This window comes from Carettochelys insculpta, chromosome 2 (genome assembly GCF_033958435.1).
Source record: "Carettochelys insculpta isolate YL-2023 chromosome 2, ASM3395843v1, whole genome shotgun sequence".
NCBI lineage: Eukaryota > Metazoa > Chordata > Testudines > Carettochelyidae > Carettochelys > Carettochelys insculpta.
This window is the reverse complement of record NC_134138.1, coordinates 142423312-142440424: the sequence shown is the minus strand read 5'-3', so window position 1 is coordinate 142440424 and position 17113 is coordinate 142423312. Positions and strand designations below refer to the sequence as shown.

Below are 17113 nucleotides of genomic sequence, written 5' to 3'. Positions count from 1 at the left end.
GCAGGAAGCTGAGAGTGTGCAGGCAGCAGCAGCCACACATGCTCGCCCTGCACGCCCTCCAGAGGCCCTGATTCAACCACCTAGCACCCATGGCAGCCAGCCATCCCCCTGAGTGCCCCCAGGGAACACCCCCCAGGAGACCCAGGGCCCCCAGGCATCCAGCCAGGGTGGAGAAGAGGCCCCTCCTGGACAGATGCCATGCTCCGAGACCTGCTAGGTCTCTGGGCCAAGGAGGAGTTGCTACAGGTAATGGGGAGCAAGTGGTGGAGCACAAAAGCCTTTGCCCAGGTGGCCGAGGGTCTGGCCATCAGGGGCCACCCTGTCCGCACACCTGGCCACATCAGGAGTAAAGTCAAGGAGCTGCAGCAGGGTTACTCCAGGGCCCGATACACAGCCAGCTGGTCTGGGGCCACCCCCACCGCTTGCCCCTATTACAGGGAGCTCAGGGAAATCCTGGATCCCTGGTACACCTTCTTCCCCCACCCCCTGGCCAACATTGACACCATGGCTGAGGAACCCCAGCAGGCCTTGGAGCTGGAGTCTGGCCCAGAGGCCAGCCCTGCACCCCAGGGTCCCCCTGAGGAGCCTGCCCCCGGGACAGCGGAGGAAGGGTCCAGTGACGGGGAGCTCCTGATTGACCTCCCCCTCTGCAGCTCCAGCATAGTCTTGACAAAACCCAGCATTTGCCTCAACAGTATTATCCCTCAAAAATCTGAGGCATAACAATCTGTCGACAGAGTAACTTCTGTAGACAGAAGTCCTGTGGCACCTTATAGACTAAGAGACATTTTGGAGCATAAGCTTTTATGGGCAAAGACCCCCTTCATCAGATGCATCTGATGAAGGGGGTCTTTGCCCATAAAAGCTTATGCTCCAAAATGTCTCTTAGTCTATAAGGTGCCACAGGACTTCTTGTTGTTCTCAAAGATACAGACTATCATGGCTACCTCTCTGAGTCTGTAGACAGATGCTTCTACTGTAGATGTAGCCTAACAGACTATAAGAATTGAATAATCATTTTCTACTTTTTATAAACTATTCATGAATGGAGCCTTAATATAAAGTGTGACAAAAAGACTGTTGCTTTGGTAAGGCACAACACAGATATCGCTCCATGTATGTGCAAAGCATTGCCAGTTCCCCCATACCACCTTTCAACATTTGCTCCCAATGTACTTCTAAACAGGTTTCAATGGACTTCTCTGGAATGGATGCAAATTTCCACATCTATTGAGTACCCAGAATCTCTGCTGAGGTGAAAAGCATTAGTTAATGCAAACTGGTATGTTGCTTTATGCTTTTTGTTACATACCAGTATCTGTTTTGCAGTATGTGGACTCATTTCATGTAAACCACGCCAAGCAGCATCTTCTTTTTTGATAATTACTTTCAGCAGCAGTTACCTGGGGTTTTGACTTTAAAGTGAAATGGTTTATTTGTCATTATCATTCCTCTGATCCAATAGTCTCAATGTATGCATGAGTTTAGAAAATAAGACCATAAGATTTGCTGTACTGGATCAGACCAATGTTTTACTTATCCCAGGATCCTGATTTATGAAAGTGATTGGTGCCAGATGCTCCAGAAGGAATGAACACAACAGTGCAATTGTCAAGTGATCTATATCCCCTGTCATCCAGGCCCAGTTACTGGAGGCATAAGCTTATGGAAACCCATAGTATAAGGCTGCAACATGGATCATCTCAAGTAATAATTATTGATGGACCCAGTCCTCCACAAACTTATGTAATTCTCCTTTTGAACTTTTCTGAGTTTGATTTATGTGAAAGGTATGCCAGAAGAAAAAAAAAGTGTTTCCTTACCTAACAGAACTGCTGGCAACATCAAGGTCCTGTGCCGTTACAGCACCTATAATGGTCCCAACAGGAGTATCCTCATAAACCTCCATGGTGTAGATAGGCTTGCTGAAAACTGGAGGTTCATCGACATCCAACACATTGATCTTCACAGTGGCTGTATCTTTGAATGGACCCACGGAGTGGAATCGATGATCAAGGTGCACATTGGAGGCCTCTACTTTAAAGGTATATGCCTTTTTTGTTTCAAAGTCTAATGGCTGTGGCAAGGACAAACAAAAACATCATTAGATCTGGTAAATTCACTTTGTAAGAGTCTCTGAAGACTATGGCATTTTACCTGCTATTTATGTGTCAGAGATTGGCATGCTTAGTTCACACTTGTTCTCAGCTGAATAAAGCCTCTTCAAAATATTGAGGTATGCAATGTATTAGTAACATTATGGTGGCTCCCAACCAAGTTCAAGTTCACAAAGAAAGGTTGGGATACTGCTGAGAGTTGAGCCACTCTGCTACTTCAAATACAAGGGTCATTTTTCCATTTACCACAAGAAACTACAGAAAGAACACATGCTGGAAATGAATCCAGCACAAAAGCCTGCTGTGTAGAGATGGGTCCAAACCAAATTTTAGGGTGTGGCTTGGAATCTGAACCCAGATCTGAATTTTTCTTTAAACCATGAATTCCCAAAAGACCTGAAGAGTAGGGATTCTCAACCTGCTGCTGGGGAGGTCTAAGGTCAGGAGTGGTTTGGGGCCTGTGTGAGGATCTAAGTCTGGGGGCAGTTTGGGGCTGTGGGGGGCAGCTTCAGGCTTACGGGGGATCTAAGGCTGTTGGTGGTTTGGGGCTGTGTGGGGAGCCTAAGGCTGAGGACTGTGTGGGGCTGCAGGGGGTGGTCTAAGGCTGGGGGCTGTTTGGGGCTGCGGGTGGTCTAAGGCTGGGGGCATTACAAAGACTGCTTCCGTGTCTTTGATATTCATAGAGATTCCAGGCAAACAACTTAATAGTCTATGGCAGTAATTTTTGCCCCCCTTTTCCCTTCCCCCCACTTTACCTTCTCTTCTATGTTGCCGATTTCTCAATTTTCATTTTTTTGTTTGTGACTCCCCCACAGCACCTCCAGCCTAAGAGTGTGGGGTTTCAGCCAGGGGCAGGGGAGAGTGGTTTAAGGATGAGTGTTTCCCCTACCACAACTCAGATTAATAAAATAATAAACTATAATAAATAAACCATGTTAGTATTTTACTAATCTATTTTCCCTTTATTATGGAATAACTATTAATATGTAAACATGAGTGGGGACTATTTTATATTCTTACCTCAGGTGCAAAATTGGCTAGTTACAGCACTGCTTCTCCTTCCCTGCCTCTGTTTTTGAATTGCCTTGGGTCACCAAGTCTTACTGAATTCTCAAAATGGGCCCCTGTATGGAAAAGTTTGGGAACCTCTAGAATAGGGGAAGTGGTCAAAATCCAGATTTCAGTTTTGCAGGATGGACACAGCCCTAACCTGTAGTAGACTAACTGCAAGATCAAAACAAAAAAGCAGTCCAGTATCACTTTAAAGACTAACAAAAATATTTATTAGGCGACAAGCTTTTGTGGGACAGACCCACTTCTTCAGACCATAGCCATACCAGAACAGAATCAATATTTAAGGCACAGAGAACCAAAAATAGTAATCAAGGTTGACAAATCAGAAAAAATTATTATCAAGGTGAACAAATCAGAAAGCAGGGTGGGGGTGAAGAATTAGATAAAGCAAAGTATGTAAAAGAGTCCTTATCATGAGCCAGATAATTGTCATCCCTGCTACTAACTGCAGCATGGCAGTTTGGGTTGACAGACGGATGCTTACTGAAATGGAACTAATGTATTCTGAATTTCTTTTCCCATAAAATAATCTATTTTCTTTTGGTTTTAGTAGACTACCTGTTCTATGCAATTTTTGCACTAATATTCTGAAAATTATTGTGGTCATATGTAGTCAGAAAGGTACAAAAGCTTTATTATCAATACAACATTTAGCTAGTTTGCCTCTCAGGCTTCAAGCATTTTACTGAAACAGTCTTTTCCTGATATTTAGATAATACTGGCATCTAGTGGCTTTTAGGTATAATAGCCAAGTTATAAAATTTCAGTTTAAAGGATTTAGTATTTGAAGAAAAACAATAAGTTACAATAGTAAGATTGAAGCAAGAACAGGTTAATTTTTATTTCTTTTCTGTCATCACAACCGTCACCACATCCTGATCAGTTTTCTAGCATGGATTTAAGCTCTGCCATTTTTGGCCCTTGCTTCAGTGCTGTGATTGAACTGAGACTGGGCTGGCATAAATAGTGGTAGTTTCATCAAAGTAATGGAACTATGCTGATTTATACCAGCTGAACATTTTGCATAATAGTTTTAAATCCTTGAGAAAGGCCCTAAATTTCATACACACAACATAGCCAAATTCTTCAAAGCTGGGGACTTAATATTAAGCATCTAAGTATATATCATGTAAATAATCAAACTTGAGAACTTTGAATATGGCATGTTTCTAGTATCAAACTGGGTCCCCTATTAATGTAAAAATGCCGTCAGAGCCAGTGTGATTTGTGCCTGATTACAAACTAAGGACCGCAGAATTGGGCTGACTATCAATTGCAAAGCATGTGTCTAAACTAAATGTTCAGAAATTTGATTTTAGGCTCAGCATCGTGATTTGGAGGGTCCCTGGTTAGCAGAACAGGATAGATAGCCTCTGAGCGAATGATATCACTGTTTCAAAATGCTTAGTCACGTATCTTTCAGCATGCATTTACAGAAAGGGGCTGGTGCTAGGGTACTAAAAATACATGGGTAGACACTGGGCTACAGTGCTGAAGCCCATCGCCTTTCCCTGAGCTGTGACTATCCAAAATGTTCACATGGTTATCCTACTGCTGTAGTGCAAGCCTAGGTCTGTAAAATAAGGCTCTGATACTCACTGCCATGGGTTTTAACGCAGTTTGCCTTCCCCTCTGACGCCATTTCAGCCACCCCGTATTCCAGTTTGAATGAAACCTTTCCCTCAAACCCAAATGAAACATTTTTTTTTATGTTGAGCTTTTTAATTTTGTTTAAAAACAAAGACAATGTCAAAAAACAAAATTGTTTTGAGTTAAAAAATCAAAACAATTTGTTTTTAAATGTCAAAATGAATATGTCTATCCAGATTTTTTATTACTCATATGAGTTAGCAACACCAACAAGAATTTCCAAAATATTTGTGTTGCTGAATCTGCAGCAGCAACAACAACAACAAATTTTTCCCAGCTCTAGGCAGGAATATGTGTTCTCAAAAAAGTTACTTTCATTGCAGATGGCCCTGTCCAATATGGAATAACTGCTTCATGTTTTCTCCCTGGCATACTAAGTCTGTATTATGGACTGCTCAGAAAAATGGTACTGAATTGAAAGATTCAGTATAACACTACTAAATACACTATTGATAAGTGTATCATTTCAGACAAAATACAACCAGGCTAAATGGTGACATCTTCCACTATGAAATCGTGGAAATACTGCATTTGAAAGACTGCCTGCCAGTTGAAGGTAAGCAGGATTTATATAGGCAGAAGTATGTTTAATAGATGCCAGCTGTCTCAAAGTTTAATTTAATTTAATTTAATATAATCCTGGTAAATTTAACTTTGGACAAAAAAGAAACAAATTCAGTAAGGTGCAGAAGCTCTTAAGCATTGTTCCCTCCAATCTTTTCCATCCGTGTGCAGGTTTTTTTTCCAGTCGTATGGAATAACTTTCTGTATGTGCACTGAGGCATGTGTGAGTGTGCACCACAAGTAGAAACACAAACCTACAAAATCAGATGGGCAGCATTTGACTCAGTCCTGAGCGGTTGCACAGGTTACAGGGAACACTGCTCTTGAGTGTCATTAGTTGTGCCCTGTCTTCAATCCTCCCTATCAAGGTGCTTACCAAAGCAGGTCTTTGTCCATGAAAGTTTTTGCTCCAAAATATGTTAGTCTATAAGGTGCCACAAGACTTCTTGTTGTTTTTACCTATCCAAAGCATTCTACAGCATTTCATTCAACTCCAGAATGGACACTGGAAAGAATTCTTTACAACCTGTTCCTGTACGAGGATTTATGAGATTGCTTGCATACCTCAACCAGTAAATACAGGTCTTGCCATACACCTCAGATCTTGACACCCAATTGATGTATTGGAGGACTGTCAGAAAATTGCCTAGCTCCCAGCCTAGGTTTCTGTAAACGTTCCAAGTTTTACAAGGTCTTGGAATGTAGTCTAGCTGCCAAACAAATGTTGCATCTGTTGCCACCTGGAATTTGATCTCTGTAACTAACTTTTTATGCAAATTAAGTCCTTAATCCTAGTGCTGTAGTGACTTTGATTTTCTAGGGCTTCAGAAGACCAGAATTTTGTGCTTGATGAAGATTCAGTTCCTTAATTTCCATCTAGTTTTACATGAGATTCTGCAGTCATGCCTTAATTTCTAATTATTAAAATGTCCTGAAATCCATGGAAGTGGTGGAACACAATTGTTATAAAACACAAGGATGTATGGAAGTTCTGTTAAAAGCAAAATGAGCTCCTTTCTACATTTTTTTAAGTAAAGCCTTTTAAAATTTCTTATCTGTACCATAGACTTCTGTTAAATTCAACAGAGCAGTTAAAATAGACAAAACAAAATGAAAAAAACAAAAAACAAAAACAAACAACCTGCTATAAAAAAAGGCAATCATTTTCTTATGCTGTGTAGGATGTTTCCATATGGGAATGACAGTTCTGCTAGTGCTAACATGGCTGGGTTTTTTTCAACCATGTGTCTGTGGAGCTATTATGGAAGCATTTTGTATGGATGTCCTAACTGTCAGTTCCATAACAGAGGAGTTTAGCTCCCTTGGCAGTCCGTCTTTCTTCTCTGTGTTTCAGCTATAAGCTACTGCAGAAAGACTCCTAGGCCATTTCTACACAGGCCACTTCCTTCGGAAGTGGCATGCTAATACACGTAGCGAACAATGCTAATAAGGTGTGGATGCAAATTCCCCGTGCCTCATTAGCATAACATCACATGATTTGGAGTACGGAAGACCATTCTTCTGGACTCCAAAACACTGTGTAGAAGCGCGGCCCTGGGGTAGAGCTTCGGGAAGGAAGTCCTCCTTCCAGAGGCCCCTTCTTCCAAAAATTTTCAGGAAGAAGGGACCTCCGGAAGAAGGACTTCCTTCTGGAAGCCCCCCCCTACCCCCCAATGATGCGCTTCTACACAGCGTTTTGGAATCCAGAAGAACTGTCTTCTGAACTCCATATTGTGCGATGTTATGCTAATGAGGTGCGGGGAATTTGCATCCGCGCCTCATTAGCATCTTTCGCTCTGTGTATTAGCATGCCACTTCCGAAGCAAGTGGCCTGTGTAGAAATGGCCCTAGAAAAGCACTGTGAGTGTATGCAGAGCTGTGTATAGCAATGGCACTTTGCAAATGCTAAATTAACCCATAATGACAAACCAAGATAGCTAGTCTCACAAGAGGAGCCTGGAACTGGTTCAATTTCAATAGAATATGTTAACCTTTCTGGTTTGAAAGTATAGGTATATTTGTCAAATATCACTGCTTTCCTTCCACCATATGGAAGCAAAAATACATTGACACACAAAACTTTACTATAAATTGCACAAGTAAAATATAATACTGATTTTTTCCTCCCCAAATAGGAGATTGTCCAAAACTCTAAAGTTGCAAAACACACCAAAGGCTGAAAGTGACTTAATGAGTTATCATGATCATAATAACAGGTGAAAAACATAACTGTATGTATTCATTTAATGTTCTCACAATGAGCTCACGATTCTGTCATGGAGGGACCACCTTTTGGGATAAGATGTCTGGCCAAATTCGAAGGAGCATAAAATGTGTTCTGTGGAGACTATCACCAAGAAAGTCAATGAGTGCTCATTGGGATTACATGCTTGTATAAAGTCTGAATGCTTAACCCTCAGAAATGGGTAGAGATCACCAGTTTTAACACTGACACCTAAAATATCTGTCTGACAATATTTTTTTTCAGTAACTACTGATCTGGGCTGGATCTGAAATGGTAAAGCTTAAGATAAAAATGACAGGGCATGCTGGTCTGTTGAGGAAGGCTCCAGCTCCATTGCTGTCCTATGTTCATTATCAGAGTGCAGAACAAGTGCTATGGGATGAGCTCTGGGCCAAAGGACAGAAAAGAAATGCCAACATTTACCTCCAAGATACAAGAGAAGGACCAAGATAGACAGATGAGCTCTGTTCCCTCACAACAGGGAGTGAAGAAGCAGCAGGAAACATTTTTGATCTTGGGAAGCATCTAGTGAAGGACCTGAAGCCAAAAGCCCAGGATAAAGCATACTAGAGAGCAAATGGTTTCAGTCATGGGAAGCCAGGAAAAGAAAGGGTTTACATTGTTGTTTACATTGAACAATTGTGGCTTAAGTATTTTGTTAAGGCCTCAGATGATGTCAAAGATTTAGACAGAGGTAAAGGAAATGTCCTTTAGCAGAAGAAAGTCTGGTAGCTGGATTATTTGCCAGCTACCTTTTAGGGGCTCCTAGCTGGAATCGGACAGCTTCAACCAGTTCAAGTAAAAAGTGGACATAGACCCTCAGTGGACAGCTCAGTCAAAGAATAGAGTAAGGGAGATTGATGTTCTCCTTTGGTGCATTTGGACTGTCATTACTCCAGAAAGCTGTGAACTCCTTAAGCTTCCTGGTGAGAGTAAGAGAGGAAATCTCTGCATTCCCTGCACTATAAGGTAAGATCCTTTGACAATGTGAGACATCAGTGTTAAAGGACAGGAAATGTTTGTTACAATATGCAGTATGCTAAAAGTGAAATTCATCAGCCTTGTAATATAATGAATCATAGGCACAATTTTTTGCAGAGGGTATACAGTAAAAGCTGGAATATTTAAAGTGAACTGGAGGCAAGAGATGTTGAACCAAAGGATAAATTTCCCATTAATCTATAGGGAGCTCCAAAAATGTTAGTAGCTCTTATAAGCACCTGATATAAGCATTTCAGTTTAAAAAAGTCTATAAACACCACCCCCATCCCTGACTCCTGGTAACACTTGCTGATCTGCTGTTCAGTAACTCAAGGGCTATGTTTACACAATAGTACTATTCTGAAATAAGCTATTCTGGAAGCCATTTTCCAGAATTATGAAACTGATCTGAAGAAGTGGGTTTGTCCCACCAAAGCTCATCACTGAATAAATCATTTTGTTAGTCTTTAAAGTGCTACCTTTCTGCTGCTCTATTTTGTTGGAGTACAGACTAACACGGCTACTTCTCTGTTGTTTCAGAATAACACTGCTACACACCAAATGCATTTTGAAATATCCCTCAGCTATTTTAAAATAGAATGTATACAAAAAATAGAGCCTATTTTGAAATAAGAGCCATTGAAGAAGTGCTGTGGCTTATTTTGAAATAGGCTCTGTTCCCTGTCTTCACAACTCCTACTTCAAAATTTCTCACGGAATAAGCTTTACTTCTTTTGAAATAAGTCAACCTCTGTTTCAAAATTATTTTGGGTAGATGCTGACAAAGGGCTCCACTTCCTGTCTTTGATCACTTCATTAGCTTTGCACTTTTATGATGGCAACCATCATCTTTCTGATAGCACTTTTGCCTTATTGTAGCTCTCTGCCTATGTAAAAGCCTTGGCATGTCTACTCCTTGTTCAATTGTGAAGTCTCCCCACACCTAACACACAAGAACCATGCTCTCTTATAATTTACTTTCTGTTCTATACATTTTAATCTTCTTTTAATATATATCCTGGAGTGTCGTGTCATGAACAGGCAGCTTAGCTTCTTAGCAATTAAACTCTTGTTTTTGTTTTGTTTTGTTTCTTTCTCTCCTTCTTTTTCTCTTTCAGGGGCAAGTTAATGAGGCAGTTTGGAACATGCTGATGAGGTGCTGACATGAATATGCACCTCATTAGCATAATGGCAGCCATGCACAATTCAAAAGTGCCACTTTCAGAACGCTGCTGCCTATGTAGAGAGGGGCCTTTCAAAAGGATCCCCCCCCCCCCCCGAAAGCCCTTTCTTCCTATTTGGTTTTAGGAAGAAGGAGATTTCAAAGTCAGGGGGTTCCTTTTGAAAGGTGCTGGCTACACAGGCAGAGGAGTTCCAAAAGCAGCACTTTCAAATCATGTTCAGCCACTATTATGCTAATGTGCATGTCAGTGCCTCATTATCATCTTCCAAACTGCCTCATTAACATGCCCCCCTCCAAAAGGAGTGGGTACGTATAGACACAGCTGTATGGTCTGGTTTGATACACTCAGCGGTATGTTATGGCTTTATGGAAGAAAGGACCTGTATCCTGGGAACTCAGTTGCAAATTCCAAAGGTCTGAATTAATATTCCTCTTTCTGGCTATGTTTAGATTGCAGTTATTATTTCAAGATACAGCAGTATCCCAAACTAGCGACTCCACAGCTTTTCCCAGTATTCCAGTTCCACTACCTCTCATCACGAGAGGGTAGTGAAACTTTTGGAATAGGCCCTTGTATTGGGCGAATTTATGCATTTTCTGTTGCATAAAATGCATGAATTATTTTGGAACACAGGAGCAGTTGAAGGCTACATCTACACTAGGGGAAAACTTTGAAATGGCCATGCTAATGGCCAAATTGAAGAATACTAATGAGACACTGAAATGAATATTGAACACCTTATTTGCATGCTGCCAGCCACAGCACTTCGAAAGTGCTGTGTTTCGCTTGAGCGCAGCTTGTCTACATGTGGATCCTTTTTGAAAGGACCCTGCAAATGTCAGAATCCCCTTATTCCTATCAGCTTTCGAAAAGGACCTCCATGTAGACAAGCTGTGTGAGAACGAAACATGGCATTTGCAAAGTGCTGTGGCCAGCAGCATGCTAATGAGGCACTGAACATTCATTTCAGTGCCTCATTAGTATTGTTCGATTTGGCCATTAGCATGGTAATTTCGAAGTTTTCCCCTAGTGTACATGTGTCCTAAATGTAGTGTCGTGGGGTGGAGTGGCCACACCACTACCCAGAAAGGGAGGAATCCTTCCAGCAGCCATTTTGCCTGGAGCCTGACTGGAAGTCAGGAGGCGGGGCCAGGGCTCTAAAAGCCTGGGCTGAGGACTAAGTTGGGGCTGAGCCTCCAGAGGTGGCAGCCTACAGGGGAGCCAGAGGATGGCTCTGGGCTCCCAGTCTGGGAGGTGGAGACTGGTTGTGTGAGGCCAAGGCCTGGACTGGACCACCTGGGCCCCTGCCAATCCTGGTAACCTGGGGACCTCATCGGAACCTGCTGCCTGAAGAAGACCAGCCAGACCTGGAGGACAGATCAGAGTATCCACCTCAGCCTGCTCCCCGAGCCAGCCTGAGGCAGCAGAGCCTACAAGCCACGAAGGCTGGGATTGGGCCACCCAGACCCCAGCTGGACCTGGAACCTTGTGAACCCCCAGATGTCGGTTGGGCTCTGGGTATGTGCCAGGGGTGAGAGTGGAGACCAGGAGTGGCCCAGGGGAATTGTGAAGACTGTTAAAGGTCCATGGGTCAGTGTGTTGCAGTCTGGATTCCCTGCTGACCCACACAGCAGACTGTGCTGCTGTGACCAGGGCCCCTGGGCTGGGACATGGTGGAATGGGTGGGTCTGCGTCCCCCCTGCCATCCACTTGCTGGATGGCAGTCTCTCCCATCTCTGCCAGAATGGGTAGTATCTGTTTTTTTGTTGCCCCACCATGAGCTAGGGCCTGGGCCACTGTGAGACTGTTGTGTTGCCCCACCTTGCTCCAGGGCTTGGGCTTTTTTGTACTGTTGTGTGCTGCCTCTCCCTGAGCTAGGGCATGGGCTCTTTTATGGAAACTTTGCATTAATCCCCCCGAACTGTTGCCTCTCAACCACCTAGGCAAGGTGGGAATCCGCCCCCTCCCCAAAGCTAGCGACTTGGGGGTTGTTGGGCTACTCGTGGCAGTGGGGCAGGATGGCTGCCCTCTTGTCTGGAAGGGGAGGAGCCCTCTGGGAGCCTGAACCTTGCTACACATAGCCTGTGTGGTAAATAAATTTAGTACTATGAAGTTTACCGTGCCTGGTTCTTTCAGGTCTAGCTCACTAAAGGCTGATTAACAACCTCTTAGCAGGTCTGATAAGATTAGGGGTTTGTGCTGATGTCATGGTGAAATATTCTCTCCCCTCAGTTGCAGTGTTGTATTCTATGCAATACTTGCCTGCTGCCCAAAAGGCACTGGCCCTTTCTATTACTGTTTGTTTCCACTGTAGTGTGCAAAGCACTTTGGGATGAAATGTGTTATATGAATTGAAAATATGCTATATTAAGTGATGTTGGTCACTGTGTTGGCCCCAGGGTATTAGAGAAACAAGATGGGTGAGGTAACAGTTTTTATTGGGCCAACTTCTGTGGGTGAGAGAGAAAAGCTTGAAAGCTTACACAGCAGCTCTTCTTCATCACTGGGACATGTACTCAGAGGGTCAAAAGTAAATACAAGATGGAATGGAGTGTTTAGTATAAGTATTTAATAGATATTTTAAGGGGACATTGCAGGTGAAGTGACCCCTTGGCATCCTTTTAGTCATGGGAGGGAAAGGAAGGTAAGGGAGCAGGTAGGGGGTAGTTGTCAGAAAAGAAAAGCACACACTCACTCAAAGAGACCCTTGGCTCTGTTAGAACAACAGATGAAAAACCTGTAAACATATCACCACTACTACTGCACCACATGGCAGCTTTCAAGGTGCATGGATCCTACGTGTGCCAATTACATGTGGGGTGCATCTACACTAGAAACTAACTTCTAAGTTAATTTCAAAGTAGGCACTACATCAAAGTAGCCAGCAGAGAATCTATATTTTCCCTGACTTCGACATTAACTTCAAAGTAGTGAGCCCAACTTTGAAGTCCTTACTCCCTTCCTGGGAATGGAGTGGTAGCCTACTTCAAAGTTTAACTTTGAAGTAGGGGGGTGTGTAGATGCTCAACTTTGAAGTTGCTTACTTCAAAGTTGTACTTCGAAGTAAGCAACTTAGAAGTCATTTTTGTAGTGTGGATACAGCCGTGATATACCTCATCCACTGCTTTAAGTACCTGAATAACTACTATGTTCATGAAACCGGATGGTTACTACACTCTTGAAATAATTCACGTAGGCTGTGCCTACACTTGCATTCCTCTTTCAAAAGAGGAATGTAATGGAAGGAAATTGAAAATGCAAAACAAGAGCTGATTTATGTATTTTGTGCTTCATTTGCATAATCTCTTTCTGAAAGAGATTCTTTCAAAAGAAAAAAAGCAGAGTAGATGTATTTTTTTGAAAATAAACCCCGTTTCCAAAAGAACCCTTATTCCTAAAAGAATTTAAGAATAAGGGTTCTTTTGAAAGTGGGGTTTATTTTCAAAAGACCCATGTCTACACTGCTTCCTTTCTTGCAAAAGAATATCTTTCAAAAACAGACTATGCAAATGAAGCACAAGATATCAGCTCTTCAGTTGCATTTTCAATTTCCTTCATTTGCCTCTTTTAAAGGAGGAATGCAAGTGCAGATGTAGCCATCAGGAACAATGGTAAAAACAAACATTTTGTCATTGGTGGACTAATGCTTTTCACTAAAAGATCACTTGTATCTGACCTCTCATTCCATATACTGCACACCATCATCAAAAGATGAGCCCCAGAGCTTAAATTCATATATTTACTAGACACTGACAATCACATATTGAGCAGAGATACTAGATTGATGTTTATCAACAGTCTATACACCCTCAACCACCTATCTGCCCCTTCCAACTATGCCCTCCCCACCATTTCTTCTCTCTTGTGACAAGAAGAGTGGTTAATGGAACAGTTTACCTTGCATAGAGTCCTTGTATCTTGTTCTAATAAGGTGTAGGAGTAGAAGAGGCTTACTACTACTCAGGCTAAGCACTATTTTTAATTATTTGCTTAGGCAAATGGATAATCAGAATTTTCCTTAAGTGAGAGAAATAATTTTCCCAATTCTTCATAAAGTAAAAATGACAAAAGAGATTATACCCATACTTTTGAAAAGGAAGAAGGAAAAAAAGGCTGTCCTCAAAATGAATAGCTATGAAAATAAAAGGTTCAATTTTATGCAGTGGTCGTCAGAAAGAGAGGAAGACCCATAAGGTGGAATGGCCTTTTGAGTCAGGTAGTCTTAGCCCCACCAGTAGCTGATTAGTGAATCCAGGAATTGGATGATAAACTGCATGTGACTTGATCCTTCAGTAAAAGGTCAACAAAAGATTATAACTGAAAAGAGCCCAGCAGAGAACAAAACACCATGTATGAAAGAACTTAGAAGTGGCATCTCCACAACAGCTTGTTAGAAGAGCTCCTGGGAGAAACACTAGGCATACACAGGGGCAGAAGCCTAACTTAAAAGAGGCTGTAAAACATATCTTGAATAAATTAATACAATAAATTAAAATCAAAACACAATATTTTGAGTACAAGGATATATGTATTTTCCAAAATTTTGTAAAGTGGGAATTTTGACATTTTTAAATGTTGAAATTTCCTGACATATGGAAAGGTTTGTGCTTGCCCATCCCTAATATGGGTACATAAATAAAACGGATTTGTCGCAGGTCATTCTTGATTGTGTATATCATAAATGAAATTCTGTCTCCGCTGATGTCCATGGGATCTTTGCTACTGATGTCAACATGCCTGACATTTCACCCAATATGTTACATATTGTGTTTAGTTGTCCGACTCATTTTCAAATTTGTAGTAAAAGAATACCTTTTTCAGTCTGATGACTCCTTCTTGGGTGTTCTCATCTGTGATGATGTCAAATAAATTCCCTCCATCTCCTGGGACAATATTGTATTCAATTTCTGCATTTTTTCCATAGTCAGGATCTACAGCTCTGATTTTTCCTATGGCTGAACCAACAAGTGAGGACTCAGGTACTTTCAAATGGAAGATACCTGGGAGAAAGTGGTAAAGAATAATTTTTGGTGTTAATGCATCTGATCAGGAAAAAAAGCATTTATAAACAAGCTTTTGTAAAGTTCATGTGCTCACTACAAGATCAGGTTAGAAAAAAATATATAATGTGAAAAGTTAACTTCACAGATCCCCAAATATGGGTCTATGAATGCTGGAGAGCTGAAATGAATGCTTTAAAAGTATGTCTAGACAGTTGGCTGTTTGTACTTAGTTCATGTTTATGAACGTTACTATGGTGTGAAGCCTTAGCCTGAAAGGAGCCCACTACAGTCATCTGTTGGTGAAATTAGAGTGGCCCACACCTGCTTAAGAACTGGCAAAGGAGCTGGAGAGCTGGCATCTGTTGGAGGGCAAAAAGCTGAGCCAAGCCTGCTGTATTGTAGGGTATGCAGACTGGTGGCAACTTCAAAGTAGCAGCAGCAGCATGGTAACAGCAGTTGGAACAGGAAATCAGTAGCAGTAGTGCCATGGTGCTAGAGTGTAAAAATAGCTCATCGTGTAGGTGGCACTTTGAGGGATGGATGGCGTGGAGCACTAACAGAGATAGACAGCTTGGTTTGAAACCTCAAAGAAAGCAGGAGGAGCCTACCCAAGTTATCTGGGGAGGGCCTCACTGCCTAGCAGTTGAAGTAGTGGTCACCCCCTGAATCAGGTAGTAGGATTCTCCAACCGAGGATACCTAACCATGAGTGGTGAGTGGGAAGGAGGACAGTGACTAAAATACTGCAGCCACTCCCAATGGCCAAAGGAGGATTGAGGTTGGGGTTTCCATTAACACATCATAGAAAATGGAACCTGGAGCCTTTTACTGCTGCCTACACCCTGCAGAATGTTTAATCTACTATTTTAACGGCTTTTTTTTCTTTTGGTTGGAAAAATGGGTAGAGTGTATCCATCCATTTCATAGTGATAGCTAATGGAAAAAAAATTAACTGCAGTAGGATTTTATCCCATTACTTTAAATACTTGTAGAGTATCATATCCAATAAATAGCGTGGCAGATTGTTACAGTGGGGAAATAAAGTCGGATAGTGTGATTTCTTTTTCTGTTTGTGACATTTTTCTCTGTGTGTGACTCATCCTGTAGTAACATGTCCTTGTCAGCCCCTGTGCCATGGAACTGGCCCCAGCATCCTATTCTGGGCACCATGAGTTGGTCTGTACAGGACATATCACCAATCAGCCTTGGTCTGGCCTTCCTTTGGCATAACAAGGGTGGTGGGGGAGAGGGGGTACAGACCAACTCTGAACCTGCACATGTGTCAGGTTACAATGTCTAGATTAGAGACCAAAACTTGACCCCATAGGAGATAGGAATGGCTCTTCAGTTGTTCATAAGAACATAAGAACATAAGAATGGCCATACTGGGTCAGACCAAAGGTCCATCCAGCCCAGCATCCCATCTGCCGACGGTGGCCAATGCCAGGTGCCCCAGAGAAGGAGAACAGAAGACAATGATCAAGTGATTTATCTCCTGCCATCCATCTCCTGCCCTTGTTCTGAAGGCCAGGGCACCATACTTTATCCCTGGCTAATAGCCATTTATGGACCTAACCTGCAAAAATTTATCAAGCTCTTTTTTAAACCCTAATAGAGTCCTGGCCTTCACAGCCTCCTCGGGCAAGGAGTTCCACAGGTTGACTGTGCACTGTGTGAAGAAAAATTTCCTTTTATTAGTTTTGAACCTACTACCCATCAATTTCATTTGGTGTCCCCTAGTTCTTGTATTACGGGAAAAGGTAAATAATTTTTCTATATTCACTTTCTCCACACTTTCTTGCATTGTGTCTGGTTTGGGATAAAGGATGTGGTGCCAAAGGCAGAGAGTGCTGAATAGAGTGGCCAGTGCTTCCATGAGGAGAGGAAGAGAAGCACATTCCTTGTAAATTGTCAGGCAGCAGTCTCAGCATATGTAGGACTCTTACTGTACTTACAATGACTGCTGCAGGATTTTTAATAAAAATCAGTCCTACCAGTAAGTTATACAATTTCTAGAGCAAAACACACATAGCTTTCAGATATTAAAATATTAGCCACTAGAAAGCGTTTGAACTAAAATTTTAAGATCAGACTTTTAAAGCTCTAAGGCCGTGTCTACACGTGCCCCAAACTTCGAAATGGCCACGCAAATGGCCATTTCGAAGTTTACTAATGAAGCGCTGAAATGCATATTCAGCGCTTCATTAGCATGCGGACGGCAGCGGCACTTCGAAATTGACACGCCTTGCCGCCGCACGGCATTGATGCGCCTTGCCGCCGCATGAGCTCATGGGAA

At 42.2% G+C, this 17113-nt stretch overlaps 1 protein-coding gene across 2 annotated transcripts in view; it reads right to left on the bottom strand.

Moving 5' to 3' along the window:
- CDH12 (cadherin 12) overlaps nucleotides 1–17113 on the bottom strand; it is a 255751-nt gene that overhangs the window by 46522 nt on the left and 192116 nt on the right. For both annotated transcript variants that reach the window (XM_074985953.1, XM_074985954.1), the window contains 2 exons: nucleotides 14628–14815; nucleotides 1824–2077 (listed from right to left, as the gene is read on the bottom strand). In XM_074985953.1, coding sequence (XP_074842054.1) covers nucleotides 1824–2077; nucleotides 14628–14815 — 442 coding nt within the window. The remainder of the gene's footprint in view (nucleotides 1–1823; nucleotides 2078–14627; nucleotides 14816–17113) is intronic.